The 17,273-nt window shown below is 39.7% G+C and overlaps 1 protein-coding gene across 1 annotated transcript; it reads right to left on the bottom strand.

The window, feature by feature from the left end:
- Positions 1–53: 53 nt before the first annotated feature.
- cul4b (cullin 4B) lies at positions 54–16,533 on the bottom strand. Its single transcript, XM_082549768.1, has 20 exons — positions 15,570–16,533; positions 12,403–12,518; positions 12,210–12,313; positions 12,055–12,124; positions 10,812–10,885; positions 10,560–10,722; positions 10,257–10,346; positions 9,389–9,471; positions 9,238–9,305; positions 6,348–6,466; positions 6,065–6,257; positions 5,847–5,951; positions 5,653–5,763; positions 5,456–5,541; positions 4,434–4,541; positions 4,232–4,345; positions 4,035–4,140; positions 3,771–3,943; positions 3,538–3,690; positions 54–1,189 (listed from the first exon to the last, which is right to left on the bottom strand). Exons 1-20 carry the CDS (start codon positions 16,033–16,035, stop codon positions 1,094–1,096), a joined length of 2,598 nt encoding a protein of 865 aa, XP_082405894.1. The 5' UTR covers positions 16,036–16,533; the 3' UTR covers positions 54–1,093.
- Positions 16,534–17,273: the final 740 nt, after the last annotated feature.

The following is a 17,273-nucleotide window of genomic DNA, read 5'->3' as shown; positions in this document are numbered from 1 at the left end:
ACCCTAAATATAATTACACGTGTTTGAAAACCAGTGATTGAACATGACATAACCCACTGAAACAGTTATTTTAATCTGAAGAAATCTAACAGACTCATACAAACAACGGCATATCTGATCAATCATTGTCTGCCTCATATGTTGAGGCGTTTTCCATCCACTTTTCAGTAAGCCTGATAGGGAGACTTAAGAAAAAAAGTGTGTAGTAATGACATTGAATGTGGACTCTCATCGTATTGTGCTTTTACTAAGGGTCATCAAAAACCTAACACAAAGTGGACTGCCATGTCAGATTATTTAAAATGCTTTGTGGTGCATGTACAAAAATGACCTTCAAAGAAAAAGCAAAAGAGAAACTTAAATGTGTTTACTTATACAAGTGGGCTGCCTTAGCAGCTTCATTATAGCCTATAACAACAAGAAGTGCTCCATTTTTGGCACATTTTGTGTGATTACAAACATCGCTATATCACTGGGCTACATGGCCTTGAAACTGTAAAACTTTGCTGATGCAGGATCACACATTTGCCACAGAAATTCCCAAAATTTCCAGTTCCCTACTTTAAATGTTAGTCCCACTTTTGACACTGACAAAAGAAACAAGCATCAGTTTAATTTTTATCCTTTTTTCTCTCTCAAACATGTGGTACATTTAGAGCATTGTTAGGTGTGTTAGCATTTGCCTGGGATACTGGATGAACAAAAAGGAAGAAAAAAAATAGTGACTTGATAACAAAGAGCATATTGATGCAAACCAAGGACAAAGAAGAATCTAAGTTTGAAAATAAATACTTTTCCTCTCCATTTAAAAAAAAAAAAAGAGCAAACTGAACAATATCTGTGTGTCTTCTTTGTCCCAGCTCTCTCAGAGGCACTGACAAATATGGACAATATTCTCTTTTCAATAGGCATGCAGTCCACAGGATCACAAGACCCCTGACGAAAAACCCTGTGGAGCTATAGCCATTCAGTTGTCGGTCGCTGGGTTGAAGATGATAATGGATAACATCCACTGGAGCAGACGATTTAAGAGACCGAGCACTCAGAACGGCTTTCATCCTGACTGGACCACCTGCATCCACCTTTCTTTCATCTAAGCCACATAGTTGTACTGGTTGGAGTTCTCCTTGTCACGCTCCATGTAGTCCCTGTCAATAAGAGACTCTATCCTCTTTTTCAAGTCAGCAGGCTGAGAGGAGAGGACAGACAGGAGGCACGAGTTAAAACATGAAAAACATGCCAGCATTTCAAGCTATATTTTGAGGTGTGATATAGAAAAAAAACAGAAGTGAAAAGGCAGATTCATGTTAGTCTTCCCAAAATTTATCATAAAATAAAAAGTAAATTAAAACACCTTCTCCTTTTCCTCTAGACCTGCATAAAGGTTATAGTTTTTTTTGTTAGTTTCCCCCCTATTTGATACACGCTGTTACACTGGAGCAGGGGTCCCCAATCCCAGTCCACGAGGGCCGGTGTCCCTGCAGGTTTTAGATGTGTCCTTGATCCATCACAGCTGATTTAAATGGAGAAATTACCTTCTCAACATGTCTTGAAGTTCTCCAGAGGCCTGGTAATTTCATGTGATCATGTGATCCAGGTGTGTCGACCCAGGGTGAGATCTAAAACCTGCAGGGACACCGGCTCATGTGGACTGGGATTGGGGACCCCTGCACTGGAGGATGCTGATATTAAACACTGCCAAAGTTTAAAACCCCGATCCCCTAAGAGTCATATTCTAAATTTGGTCAACACAGCGTAACAGCAGCGTCTAACATTGTTCCTACACAGAGCTATGGAGACCATTATCTATAGCGCTTTACTCAGTCCCTAAGGACCCCAAAGCTACATTCAGTCATTCACCCATTCACACACTCACACACTGGCAAGCTACATTGTAGGGGGCGCACTGACAGAGGCGAGGCTGCCGGACACTGGCGCCACCGGGCCCTCTGACCACCACCAGTAGGCAAACATGGGGTTAGTATCTTGCCCAAGGATATTTGGCATGCAGCTAGGAGGCAGCCTGGGATCAAACCACCGACCTTCTGATTAGTGGCTGACCTGCTCTGCCGCCTGAGCTACAGCCACCCCATGTTTTAGCAGGATCAAAAACATGTGAGACAACTGGTCTCTTGACACTCTTGTTTGTGACGTAGCTGCTTCTTTAAAAAAACAAAAACAAAAAAAAAACAACCATGGAAATTCCAGACTGTACAGTTCCTCTAGTGGTCACCTGAGGCTGGCACTCAAAGCAAGCCAATTCCTATAGAGTCACATCTTAAAATGCCCAACTTTTCAGCATTAAAAACAGATTTACAGCCTTGTAGATAAACAAACAAACAAAAAAATTCTCATGTAGAACTATTTGTGTCTGTGCGGCACACTGGTACTGCATATGGTTGCAGCTTATAGTTCTTATGAAAAAAAAAAAAAAAAAAAGAATAAAATGAACACTACAGTGGACAAAAAACACCAAAGTTAAAGCTTTTAAATGCAAAACTCAAAACCAATGGGTGACCTGACAATCATGTGAAAAAGTGCATCTTTATAGGAATGGAGAGAGTCCCCTGAAAACTTTTTCACATGACTGCATCTTTTATCCTGTACGTGAAGAGCAAACGTGTTAAAATACAGAGAACTTCTTTGCCGTGAAGTGAAACTTTCAATGCAGCCACTATCTCGGCTTCTCATTTTGGCTTCTTGATCTCTGACTATTTTTCCCCACTCCTTCCTCTTTGTGGTAAACACTGAAGTCACCCCCTATCATGTCCAAGCAAACTTTTAAACCGAATCAGCAATCTGTCACATCGAAGCGTCACTGCTGTCTGGCCAAGTCCTAGTGGGTTTTTTTTTTGGTTAGATCTAGTTTAGCTGAAATTGTCGACTGTGGAAGAGCGGGGGTCTGTCCAGCAAATGAAAGAAACTTCCTTTACTGGAGGACTGAAAGTAGACGAAAAAGGAGAGGGACTGAAATGGTAAGTGAAAGTAGTGAATACCCAATACAATATTCACATGTAGGAAGCCCCACAGCTTGGAAGGTTTCAAAAGCTACATTCACTTCTCATTATTTCTACTACTAGATCATGCATTAAACCCAGTGTAGTCCTTCTGTATGTTAAAAATACTGGCAACTACCAGTGCTATTTCAGCCTCCTAGTGGACACACCTATCAACTTAAAATTGGCTTATTTTCAAGTTATTGCATTTACAAGATTTTCAGAAAACTAGACCTTCAGTTCGAGGTCACTGAGATTCAAATTCATCTGAGACTTGTAGTAGTTACACCTATGGTATCAATTTTAAAATCCTACGTTCTCAAGTTATTGCATTCACGAGATTTTCAGAAAACTTGACCTGAGGTCAAGCTCGTAGATACACTTATGGTGTCAATTTTAAGGCCCTACGCTGACTCATACTCGAGTTATCACATTCACAAACTTTGGTGTCCGCACCTGGTGATGGCATTCCCCATCAGCTTTTACGACCGAGTGGTAAAAAGAAAAAAAAACAAAACAGAAAATCATTTGTGATTATCACCTTGACGGGGAACTTCAGCTGACTGTACACTTCAGACATCAAAAGATTATGGGTCAGAGTCTTCCTCATCTTCATGATCCGCACAATGGCAGCATCGATCTGGTACTGACGATCCTGAAAGACTCTTTCTGTGGTGCTGGCTTGCTCCTCCACCTGAGTAAAAGAGGCGAGTTAAAAATAATTTTCCGATCCTTGAAAGATAATTTAGAAAAATACGGTGAGAGCAAACATACTGTTTCTTTCATCTGGATCTGGTTTATTTTGATCCTGAACAGCTTGTGTTTGAAGTCGTCATTGCAGGAAAACTTGTCCCCATCTTCTACATCTTTGCTTTTTGGGATTTTGGTGAGGACACGTGCTTTACCACATGCAAGTGACTGAAGAGTCCGCCGTAGCTCACTGTCCTCTGTGGAAAGGCCCAAAGATCAGTGTGGCTGGGAAAAAAATAGAGGATGCCATTTCTTCATGAAAAAGTGCTTTAATGTGTTAATACAAACCTATTCCTGTTGCCACTTTGATCTCTTCCAGGGTGAACTCCTCTCCCTCATTAAACATCAGTAAGACAAGGGTTTGGAAAAGTGACACCTGCAGCTCCTTCTTGCCCTTTTGCAAGAAACATCAAGACGATTAGCATTAAACTTGGCTCACTGAGTGAGCAAAACACACAAGGTCATTCTTAGAAAAGAGTTCAAACCTCTTTAAATTCAGCTTTTAAGACACAGTGGCCTAACGTCGACTGCCACTGCAGCTTCCTGCCACTGTGTTTGCCCAGGTAGAAAGTCTTGAAGATCTCCTGCAGTCGCACCATCTGGACAAAGATAAGAGAGGTGTTACAAAGCGACGCTCGTTATATTGAAAAGTACAAAATCAACCCTCAGTATTTGCTCAGGACTAACCTCAGGTGGCAGGTGCACTTCCATAGGGACGTACGTTGGCCAGTAGCCCATAGTGAGGATATTCACTGTCAGCTCGATATTGCCGGGAATGTTTTGGCACTGCATATACTACAGAAATACAAAGACATGAGTTTATCTACCCACAAAGAAGTTTTAATCTTAGTAAACTGAAACTAGCAGGAAACTGAATCCATTAGCAGGATTTTAGACTGAAAACAGGCAGTGTTGGTGAGGGTCCACCCTTTCAGTTTTATTGTAATTACACAAGTCTGAAGACAGAAAATCAAACCAGACTGTAATTATATGAAGAAACTGAATTTTACAACACTGGAAACTAATTTCACCAAACCCTCGTTTACAGAGCTATTTTAGTAACCAGGTATTACAAAGATACTTCTATTATAAATGGCTCTATTTGTGTTTATCATCCTCCCGCTCTGTTTCCTTTATACATGTCAGATACTTTGCAATACTTTAATGTTAATACTTTCAGTTTTTATTCATCTTTATACATACAGTTTTTTCCCCTCAAAAAAATGATTCAGTGCGCCTTATGTATTAATTCTGCATCAATAGCAGGGAAAGTTTGTTGTCTGCATTTTAATACGTCAGAGTTTATATGCACATCCGTCCTGGCTGACTGTAGTTGGTGGTTGTCTTTCTGACGCACCCACAAAACAAAACGTACATTAAGCCAGCTGCCTACTGTCTCACACCTCTTCCATGAAACACGTTGTTTAACTGGAGAACTGGTGCAAACCAGACACTATTCTCAGACTGAATGTGCCCCAGGTTTTATGTTATGCTGACAGTTGAATTACATCTTACAATGTCTATATTTCAAGCCCTCAGGGAAAGCAAAGGTAGGCTAACACTTTGGTTGCATTGTCGGCAATTTTTTTCTTTTTGATAAAACTTCAATGAAAAGATTTGTCTTTTTTCACCATGTAATGCTTCAATATGTGTGAACAAAACCTTTTCCAAAATGTCATTTTTGCCTATTTATGTAGGCAAAGTGTTACCTGTTTGAACTGCACCATGATGTCCTTAGAAAGCTCCATGTCCTTGAACATCCCCTCCAACTTGCTGGTGAACGCTGCTCCACATTCTGAAAAACAAATGTTGTGAGTCAAAGTTCAATCAGTCACTGTCAGGATTCCATCATGTAGCGCCTGTGTGCACACGTGCTAAGAAATGGCACTAAGCTATGAAAACTGACCGTGTTTAAGCTTTGACAGCATTGATTTTTCAGCATCAACAGAAGCACTTTTTCCAACCAGCAACCTCTTAGCCAGGTCCTTTTTGTAAAACGCCTCGAAAACATCTTTTCCTGCAAGGACATCAAAGTCTCACAATAAAGGCCGCACAAAGGACAAAGTACTGTACTTACACAACTGTTACAGTAAACATTACCATAGATGAATCTAAAGATAATCATGATCTTATCCAGCATCTTCTCCAGCTCTTCATCCGTGGCCTCTTTGTTTCCTGCCCTCAGCTTTGAATCCACATGTTTTGCTATAGAGAAATGTTGATTATTATCATGTTGGCAGAATTATTGTTGTTGATTGTTATTATTTTTCTCTTCACTGTGTGGCAGTTATGAATGGGGAACATGCTTAGTTACAGACCTATGAGCTCTGCAGGTTTATTTGGCCGTTTGTTGATGAATGTTTCAAAAGCTTCCTTCATGGCATTAACAAATTTCTCATTCTTCATGAAACACACGTCGATGATTAGATCCACTTTATCTTTAAAGTCCAGCAACTCCTGCACCATGGTTTTGTCTTTTTCCGGATTGATTACGATCGTGCTTCCAAAAGCCTGAATTTGTATTTTCAAGACATTAAAAACAATTAAAACAGTGAATTGATTCTGTCTTCTCTTCAGTCTTTCATTTAAAAGCTGCCATACCTTTATGTATTCTATCCAGTGCTGCAGGAGCACGCTAACGCCACCACGCACTCGACTGAAGAGCTGATAGAGGAGAGACAGATCCTGAATTCTGTTCTCATCCAGCAGGTTGGTCAGACCTGCAAGTTTCAAATAACAGCTAGAGGTCAATCAAGACTCAGTATGAGGTTCAGACAAGACAGTCACATATCAGGTACTTCCAGAACAGTCACTTATGCTTCACTAAGAGTAAAAAAACTAGGACAGCAGGTTGACTTTAATTTCATTCCCACCGACTGGATTCATTGGAATCACTCTCAGACTGATTGCCAAAGGTTTACAAATAACTGCAGTCTAATTTTTCATGCAGATTGCAAACATGTTGCAATCAGTATCAGTCAGTCTGCGCAGATGAGTGAAAATCGCTTGAGGTCCATCTATTTGCAATAGAGGACTCGACTTAACTGGTTGCATTCTGGTTATATTCCCAGAATTCCGCATCAAAGTTACTCGGCACCGATGTCATTCTGCATTTAAACTGCCATCCTGCAGTAACTAGAGAACTATTTGTTAAGGAATTTTTATTTTAAATTCATGATGTTCTGGCTAAACTCTGAATGTAAGTAGTGAATACGATTTTCTTTGTATGTAGACGACAGCAGATTTGATTTTTTCCCTCTTAACTTATCACAGTTCATCTCTGTATTATCACAAGCAGATTGCATGCAATTGCTAACTTGACTCTGTTCAATTGCATAGTGATAGTCCTGTTGCCATCTAGATGCACGAATGTTGTTTTGAAGACACTGACTGATTGGTCAGAGTGGTCATAGACCTGGGGTCCGTTCTTCGTACCTCGCTAAGTAAGTTAGCTGGATTTGATTGTTGACGATTTCGCGTGATCTTGGATCGTTCGGTTCTCTGAAGCTCATCCGGGACTTGCTGTCATAGCAACAGATCCGTAAGCGTAAACCTGCTCGGGAGCAGGCTTACTTTATGTAAACAGGATTAGATCGCGGCCACTCAGGTATGTCCGCTTCATTTATACGAAAGCAACAGCGATATTTTACCACTAAAGATATCAATGTAACTAAAGATAATGCAGTACTTGATTCTTGTATTGATTCCATACAGATACACACAGGTCATTTCCTAAAAAAAGGGAAATGTACTATTAATCATTCTATTTCATGTATTTGATTATTTCAGATGTAATTCATATTTTAGAGTAATAATAGTAAATTACTTCATGTAATCAAGATGAGAGACCACGGCTATAAAAGCGAAGGTGGATTTGGGAAGTCTGTCGCAGCCATGTCCTGTCCGTATATGCGAGCAGCCCATTGCGGAAGGTGCAAGATTGATAAGGAGAGTCCTCAGAATTCAGCGTATATTGCGGGACAGACAGGATCCTTTAGCTCAGCGCGACAGTGTGCTCATAGAGAGATATCGATATTCCCGTGAGGGTATTATTTACTTAACCAACTTGTTGATGAGGGGGTGCAGGACCACCACCTGTCTTCTTCTGCTCTGCCCTTTTCTTGGTTGTTGTTATGAACAAACAAACAGATTATTTCAGGGTCTCTTTCCAAGAGACTAAAAGCAATATAAGTGATAAATATTACCATTCTGTGGAATATTCTTATATTTCACTTTTACTTGTTCCCATGTTCTAGTGGGTCCTGTTGTGGCTCTAATGTGAAAGAGGATATAATGTAATAAAATATAATAAATTTACCCTACCGCCTACTGGTGTTGGCCAGAGGGGCCGATGGCGCGATATGGCAGCCTGGCTTCTGTCAGTCTGCCCCAGGGCAGCTGTGGCTACAACCGTAGCTGCCTCCACCAGTGTGTGAATGTGAGAGTGAGTGAATAGTGGTATTGTAAAGCGCTTTGGGTGCCTTGAAAAGCGCTATATCAATCCAATCCATTATTATTATTATTATTATTAAATTACTTACGAGTTTAATTTGTCAGCAACTTCCTGCCAGCCCTCGCTCCTTGCTTTTGCAGCCTTTGCAGTGTTCCCTTGCGTTTTAATTAAACTCTGAAACTCCTGAAATCCCTCACTCAAGAGTTCTTGCTCTGCTGCCGAAAAATACCGAGCGCGCTCCTTCGACATTTTCGCCGACCAATCAAAGGGTTGCCGATCAATGTTTCTACTATCGATGCGTAGCCCCTGTTAAGCCACCCAGTGATCTCACATTACTTCATCCAGCTGTACTAATCGTCAACAACAGGTGTGTTCGGAGAACCGGAATAGCGAGCTCAAAGTTGGCGCGATGATTTGATCTTGGATGTAGTAAGCGAGGTACGAAGAACGGACCCCTGGTACCCATTTTTGAAGCTACCATATCGAAGCCATGGCATCACAATCACTGCACACAGTTACAATAGGTCTCTTTCTATACAAAGCGGTGAAAGACAAAGAGACTTAAACAAAAAACTCTGGTTTTTGCATTTATAAAAGTTATAGGCCACTAGATATCTGCTTTAATGAGGACTTAAGATTTGCCTGCTTTTTTGTAAACCTTGTTGTTCATTGACTTTAATTCAAATTCTTCACAATGGAAATTACTGTCTGTTACCTATGTAATTTATTTAAATTTGACAAATATTGTGAGCTAAAAGGCTGTCTTTATATCCCAACAGCCTTTTAGGACCTAGAACTGGTCCAAGTTTGAGAACTACTACTCATATAAACAACATAAAAACAAAAAGACTAATGCAACATTATATGAAACTAAAAATGTCTTAAATCAGACACACTGAAGAGAAAATCTTGTTAAAAAATTGCCATAGTTTAAAATATGCTGTAACAATGACAAAAAGGTACATTTAATAAGCTAAACCCTCATTTGTTTTACAATAATTTATTATTATATAGTGACCGCTTATATTAAGTGTTTACCTTTTTGCAGAGTTGCTGTGAGATGTTCACCAAGCAGCTGCTTCTCCACAGCAAGGATGAGCGGTTTTCTGAGAGGAGGAAAAAGCTCAGGTTACGCATCGATCTCTGTCACCGTTTATTTGCTAAGTGAACGCTTCAGTCCGACACTCACTGTGTGCTCTGGTCCAGGTACGTGATTACTCTGTCAGCCTCCTCCTCCAAGCGCTTGTTAACATGATGGAGATATTCTGGTACCTAAAAAAACACATTTACATTCACACCACAGCTTTTAATGCTTATTCTGTAATGCAGATGAAAACTACCCATCGAAAGATTACATAACATCATAAAAAGTTGTTTTTCTTGCATAGAGGATAATTTGGCAGTCTTCACAGAGAGGTTTGTAGTTTTATTTTCCCTACAGTTTCTTCAAATTAAACTATAAGAATTGAGCGTTTGCAAAACAAAGTCTCTGCGCTTCACCTTTTGTATAAAAAAACAACAACCAAAAATCCACATAAACTAAGCTTCCAGTTGCAAAGTGAACGTTTTATATACTTTCTGCTTCAACCAGGCAAATGTTTTTTTTGCTGAGCTAAAAGCTTCACTCAAAACACGTTTACGGTGCCAGACCTGCTTTCTGCTTTACTAATGCTTAGTTCAGTGGCTACATCTGTGTTCCTCCTCTTCTATAATGAATTTCCACATGTGGTTAAATGGTTGGCTTTTTGTAAAATTTCTAACAACATCAAAAAATATTGAATCCTTTCTGAGGCATTAGTTGCTTATTTATTCCTTAGAAGAACCAAATGTGACAAAAAAGCTTCAAATCCTCACATCTGACAAGACAAACCCAGGGAATGGTTGGATGTTCTGTTAGAAGTAATTAACAAGAATTCTAAGAACAGCTGCCAAGGATTTTTCATGGGTTACTAAACTAATGACTTTAAGAATTGGTTTAGTCAGCTGATCAATGAATCGTGGATAACAGACGACAAAATAAAAAGAATGTGTTCTGAGTATGAGGTTATATAAATCACCTCTCTCTCCTGCATCAGCCTCTGTCCCTCTGCAGCGTACAGTCGATTAGTTTCCTCCAGAAAGCGTTGCTCAAAGGACTCTTGATAAATCTGCCAAGGAGGCCGACAGAACACAGGTTTCATTAAAAATATCTGACAACAGGAAACAGACACTTTATCACACCCGTGTGCAGGTGAGCCATGCAAACAACACACTTTTGTTGTGGTTCAAATAAACGGAGGAAATCCAAACAATCTTCAAAAACACATTTAGACCGTCACTACTTAATATCTGGGTTATTATTTGAAGAGTTGCCCTATTACCTGAAGGTCAGAGAGCATGCTCAGCAGGCTCCTCAGCAGACTGCGGTCTATCGCCTCTCCGTTTCGCTCCCTCTCAATGAGCAGCAGAATCCCGTCGATGGTTTTGCTCTGAACCTTCAGATCGCTGATGATGTAGAACCGGAACAGCTCCAGACCCATGTCCCTGAAGACCACAACAACCCGTTCACCATACAATAAAACAGAAATCAGCCCGAGTACGAAGCTAAAACCACAACATGGCTGATCACTCACCAAATCGATGGCAGCATGGAATTCTGTAAAACGTAGGTGCGATCCAAAAACAGGAATATACTCCTAATCATGATCTGTGGAACAAAGATACACAATTAATCACGCTTTCAATGTTCAGATGACCTCCTCCAATCTTACATATGAAGTTTAAAGGTCCTACAAAGCCTGCTGAGATTTCTCAGATGTTGCAGCTTCATTGTTGGTGGTTAAAAAGTTAAGAAATGGAACAGAAATCACTTTAAGACGGAGAACAGATCGTTAGCTCTTTCAGTTTGGGGGAATTTTAATTCCCTGAATATCCATGTGTTGTTTAGGATGTGAAGAAATCAGTCAGAAATCAGGATGTGCACATATTTCTATAATCATTGCCTTAGCTGCAAGCAGACTAATGTTACAACCTTGGGCCAGTAAAACTAAAAAGTGGGTCTGTGCAATCCTTCTTACTGTTTAGAGTAGTAAGAGCGCTGCAGAGGCAGTAAGAGTAATGTATTGTGGTATTAGTGTTAGTGGAAGGATTTGATAGCCTGCAAATAGTAAATTTATGGAGAACACATGGGTTAACTGCTGCTGACTACCCGAAATGTCTAAACTATCATTATGGGCTGGATGGTCTGTTGTGTGGTGGCATTATAGGAAAATTCTAATTTTTAACATTACATTTGTTTCTCTCTCTTCGCTGTCAAATACTCTAGTTAGCACAGATGCATCTGCTCCATACTGCTGTATGTAAATTGCCTACTATTATTGAAGTTTCATATGCTTGTTATGCTAGTTTTCAGAACCACACCCACTTCCTTCGATACCTGATCACTTTCACTTAAACAGCTTCTTTATTAAGTGTGTGATTAAGAAACCGTTACTGCGCCAGCAAGCTGGATGCCCTGTAGCGATTCAACTTTAAACACTAGCGTAGGTAGCAGACTTGAGATATTCTATAGTAATGTCGTAAATTTCCATCTCCTCTAGCGTTCCTCACTCTGCTGGACTGGCTGCTTGCAGGCATTGCACAACTAACCTCATACAAAACCCAAGATAGTGATATTTGCAAAACAGTCCATTTACAGGGCCAGGGTGGGGGGTGACTAATGACAGATGCATTTGAGTTGCACTACTTGGAATGTAAGAGCCAGAATAGTTTGTCTCTGTTTGTAATATTTCATTTACAAGCCCCCCGACCAACTCTATTATAAATCAGTTTTAAAAAATTGCTATGTTTAACAGTTTTTAACAGTATAAAACATACCATTTGTCTACAGTGATCTTGCCAGCACTTGTCAATTTTCTTCAGGAAAAGCACGCTGTCCAGGGCATCCGTGAGAACAAAGTTAAGGCAACAGTGGACACAAAATAACAACATCTTCTCTATGCGATTCAGCGAGCGAGACCGTGAAAGGATATTCTCTGAACTGATCAATTTGTGCCTTGATGTGGTCTTCACACACGGCCCTCAGCTGTTTGTACAACTTGGCAGAGATCTTATGGAAGCAGAGGTTTTCCACAGCCTGAGGGGAGAAAACAGAGCTGTCGGAATAATGATAACGGCACAGTTGCTGTTTGCAGATGGGGGAATTCAGCGGGTCTGTCTGGATACCTGGTAGAGCTCCTCTAGATTGTATTTGATTGACGTGCTGTTCTGTATGGCCTCCACCGCCTCCTTCAGCTTCTGCCAGGTCTCCTGCGTGTAGTTCTCGGGCAATTTGGGCTTTTCTGTGAGAAAAACAAAAACAGAACTGTGTTACCAGTCTCACTCATACTTAGAGGACTGATTATGAGAAGGCATAATCAGTCTGTCTAAATGCAAGTGAATACGTCTGTGATAACTTTTTAGACTGACTGTAACTTATTTTTGGTAAATTCCCAGTTAACTAGAATTACTTAAATTCCAGAATTTTCATTGGCGAGAGAAAAATGCATTTACCAACCAAGAAAGATAAACTCATTTGTGAAATAAGTCACAACCAAATTTGGGTTCCTCAACACAGATGTCCCTCTCTTGTTTCTATGTCCGTCTGCATGTGGTCTCTCACGCAAAATTACCATTTTCCCACTCTTGTTTTGGAAAATGATTCACTCTGCTCAGCTCAAGTTGCACACATGACAGATTTTTACGGATTATTTTTAATATACATTTAAAGAACGTTATCATTATGAAAACAATCTGGTTTTGTTTTGGGGCAAAATACCGAGGTTGCCACGGTGATACGAACCCCACTTTGTAACGTACATGTTGCTAAAATGAGGAGTACCTCTAATTGAAATAAATGTTACAGTTCATGTTCACAAACGCTAACAGACTTTTTCACATTTGCTGAGACCACACTGCAATACTCCTTTTAAATTTTTCTCTTGATTCTCTCATTTCTGTCTTATAAATATATAAGACATCCCATGAGAGCACTTTAAAAAAATATGCTTTTTTAAATGTTTGTGCAAGATTCTCACAGTTTAAACTTCTTAATTTTTTTTTTAACTCTGTGGTTTGATTTGCTGTTCTTGTGTTTTTGTCTGGTCACCTTAAAGTCAAAGATGGTTTAAGTACTTATCACAGTATTAATCTGTTTTTTTCCCCACATACTACACCCGGTCCCAGTCTTCATTTACTCATTGTTGGCCATCTATAACAACTGTACCATACAAGCTGAAACCACAATATGAATTTTAGTGTATTAAAAAAAACTGCACCTCAGTTTTTCTCAGTTTACTGACACTCGGCCAAATATTGTATCATCGGGTCTGTGACACACATTTGCACCAACAAAATGTCAAACCTAAAGACTCCAGATCAGGTATCTTTAAAGTGAAGATTTCTTTGTTCTCATGGAAGAAAAATGGGTTGGGGTGAGCAATCAATAACGCAGTTTACAGTTTATAGGGCTGACGCAGTGTTTACAGAGTAAACATCTTTACTAATATATATACAAATATATTTCATATATACAAAATGGGTAGTTTTTTAAAAAACTTTCCAGCAATGTATCTGATAACTTAGTTGCCTCAGCATCACTGTCTGTAATAACTGAATAAAATAAAAAACAATATTTATTTATTTGATATTTGTCTTGGTTAAAACTTGCTGCCTTTGTTTCTACAGCTTGAATTATTTGTTTAACACGTGTAAGGTAGGATGCTACTCTAACACTGGTTACTTACTGGTGTCTTGTAATCCAGTGTGGGCTGAGCCTGAAGACTGCAATAATAAAATACAATTAACTGATACTCTGCTATGTGTGCTGCAGCCCAGATTTCAGGGTTTTTCCTGGCTTAGAAAAGATCATCAAGGGGTGACAACCAGAGCTATTACAGTGTTGTATTCTTCTTATTAATTTATTATTACTTTTTATTCCATCTTGAATTTTCATTTTAAATTTTTGTTTAAGCTCACTTAGTTTCCAGAGCCACTTTGCTTGACTGTATGCCATTATTATTATTTGAGAACGTTTAGTTTTAGTTCATTTTCAGTGTTTGTTTTAGTCTGTTTTTATATATTTAAATTTATATATATATATATCTATATATCTCTATATCTCCCCTATCATACATGACGGTACTGCACGCATAGGGAAAATATGGCCCGAGGACAAAAACTGCTTGGCTCCTGATGTCTTTAAAGAATAATCAGACCCGAAGCTTCTGGGAAACAAAATACAAAAAAGATTTATGTTCTTGGATTTCAAAACAACGACTGTGAGAAGTCAGTGCTGTTATTTCACTCATGTTGAACAGACGGCACTCCACTGCAAACAACTGCTCTGTGATGAAAAGCAACACCTTCAACCTAATGGTAAATATATCAAAATACCAGAAGGCCGTACAGCCTTTAAGTGGACTGTTTTATTTCAGATCTAATACTTTACTTGAATCCATTAATAGAAACGCCACCAGTGGCCCAGATGGACTTGAGGCTGGCCTAACATAGTTTGTTTTACAGCCCATCGATGGCATTGAACCCTGCAATAATAGTCTGTCAATGTTTACTATTACTTTTTTCCCCTGGCCACTTTATAAACAAACGTATTTTATGCTCAGGCAAATGAAACTTTCAAAAAACAGTTAAAGAACATGGTACACCTACAGTCATTAATAACTGTCGTTTGGTGGGATGTCCACATACCTAAGTCCTCTTTTTTTGGTATGTAAGTGGAAATGGGCCTCTACTTAAACAAGTGATAATGTCCTCCAGTGTTCAACTTAACAGGCCAACAGATCAGACGATTACTGCCCCACAAAGAGAAGCCAATTTAATTATTTTAGTGGAGTACATGCTTTCCCTCTCTTTAGACTCACCCCTCCATGCTGCAGGTACTGCTGTTGGAAAGAGAGGATGGCTGCTGTCAGCTCGCAGCAATGTTTACCAGAAATCTGGCATATTTAAAGATCTGGCAGCTTTAACTTTAGCTCCTGATTTTGGATAGGGGCAAAAGTGAAACCCATTTATAGGTTTAAACTATCCGTACAGGTGGTTTGATTTAGCAAAATCAAAGGGACTTATTAACTTATTTATAGTTACCAAGATTACTAATCAAGGAAATACACATTTTTCCCAAGTTTGCCAAAGCCCGTGATATCTTTGTCCTATGTTATGGTACAATTTTTAAGCATTAAACTCATAGATAGCTGTTTAAAATGAGCTCTAGTCTCTGTTAAATGTGTCGGCCAGCTGGGACCATATCATTGTGATATAGCAGGGATTTGTAAGTTTAAGGTGTGTTTTTTTTTTTCTTTTTAGGAGCTTGGACCCCATCATCCACCAGTGTCTACCTCTGAAGTTCTTGATGACTAGTTTCTTGGCAGCACCGGGTTTACTGTTGGAGAAGGTGGTGGATCCTGCAGTTTTCGTCAGTCCGTTTGCGTGGTGCCCCACGCCGCCGGGCAGGAACATGGCTTTGCTTTTGTTATTGGAGCACGAAGCAGCAGCAGCAGCAGCCTCCTCAGCCATTTTCACATCGAGTCCAATGAAATCCACTGAATCCTCAAACCTCAACTTCTTCTGAATGTGCAGCGGAGTGGGAGAGGAAGAGGAGGAGGAGGAGGAGGAGGAATTCAGGGTCTTTGGAGGCGAAGAGGAGATCGTGTCACTAGTGTCTTCCCTCTCCGAGCCGTTTATTTTCCTCTTTTTCGTAGATGTGATGTTACCGCTGTCGGTTTTGACATCAGTAGCCGCGGGTCTAGCCTCCTGGGTTGGCGGTGGTGGGGGATTAGGGGAAGATAAACCTGTTGGAAACATGAAAAAACGGGAATACTAATTCTTAACAGCCAGTCTTCTGATCGGAAACTTCCAGGGTCGCCGGGAGGGGGGAAAAGCTCAGCGTCCGAGAGCTTTTATCTGCCTTAACGCGGAGAGGTTAAACCAAAGTCCTCTATCCTGTATAAAACAGACAATAAATCACAAACTACAGAAGCTCCACTTGAACCTAGCCTCGTCGCTGTCTTGTTATTGCTGGCAGGAGACGAAAGATGGTTGGCTATTGCTTCCTCTTTTGCCTCGCTTGTCTAAGCGCGTCGTAAAGTCGTGCAGAGAGTGAGCGGTTTGAGGAAAGCGGCTGTTAATGAAAAATATTTACAGGAGAAACGCAGAAACTACGAGAACACGCTCACATGGGAGGAAAACAGCCGTCGGCGAACACGGGAAAAATCCGCTCAGAAAAGCTAGTCCGTGACCCCACCGGAAGTACTTTGTACAAAAGTAGTTTTTGCACAAGCGTGTTTCTTTTTTTCTAAACCAACCCAAGCGCTGTGACCGTTTCGGCCACAAGATGGCGCCCAGGCTAGACGTTTGACGTAAGTGTCACGCAAACAAATAAATAATAAATAAATAAATAATGCAATCGATGAATGAAAAGGTTTTGTACCGAGTCAACCTTTTTTATTATTATTTTTTTTGTTTTGACCCATGACAACTAATTTTCTTGGTTTGTTTGCCCTATATGTTTTGAATGGTCAACTACTTGTAATAAAGTTAATTTCAATTTAAAAAACCAAACAAATCAACAACAACAAAAACAAGGACAGATAAGTTTCAAACTTCTGCTTCTTTGTTATCCGATATTTTTTTCTTTATTTAGAAATGACGTCAGTTCAAACGGCACCTTCTGTAATTCCCACACTGAGTGCAGTCAATCTTTTCTGGGAAAGTACCCATGAGTTTTGGCACGGGATTTGTATATTTATCTTGGATTGTATTACTTGCAGCTTTAACTTTGGCTTGAAAAGCTTACTTTGTAATATATCTCACAATATTTCTGGCAGGATTTTATATCTATAAATGTACAAATTTCCAATTCATTCATTTTGGTTTTGGGTTTCTTTTTTTCTGTCTTCCCTGATTTTCTGTCCCCCTTATATTAACAAAGTTAAATATTTTAACTACAATGTTCTTTTTGCACTGTGGTGCGAATGTTAAAGTAACCAGAGTGAAGTATATATAAACTAAAATTTTTTTATTTTTTTTTTTAAAGTTGAGAT

Source organism: Aulonocara stuartgranti (genome assembly GCF_965226115.1).
Source record: "Aulonocara stuartgranti genome assembly, chromosome: 2".
NCBI lineage: Eukaryota > Metazoa > Chordata > Actinopteri > Cichliformes > Cichlidae > Aulonocara > Aulonocara stuartgranti.
This window is presented reverse-complemented; position numbering and strand designations above follow the sequence as displayed.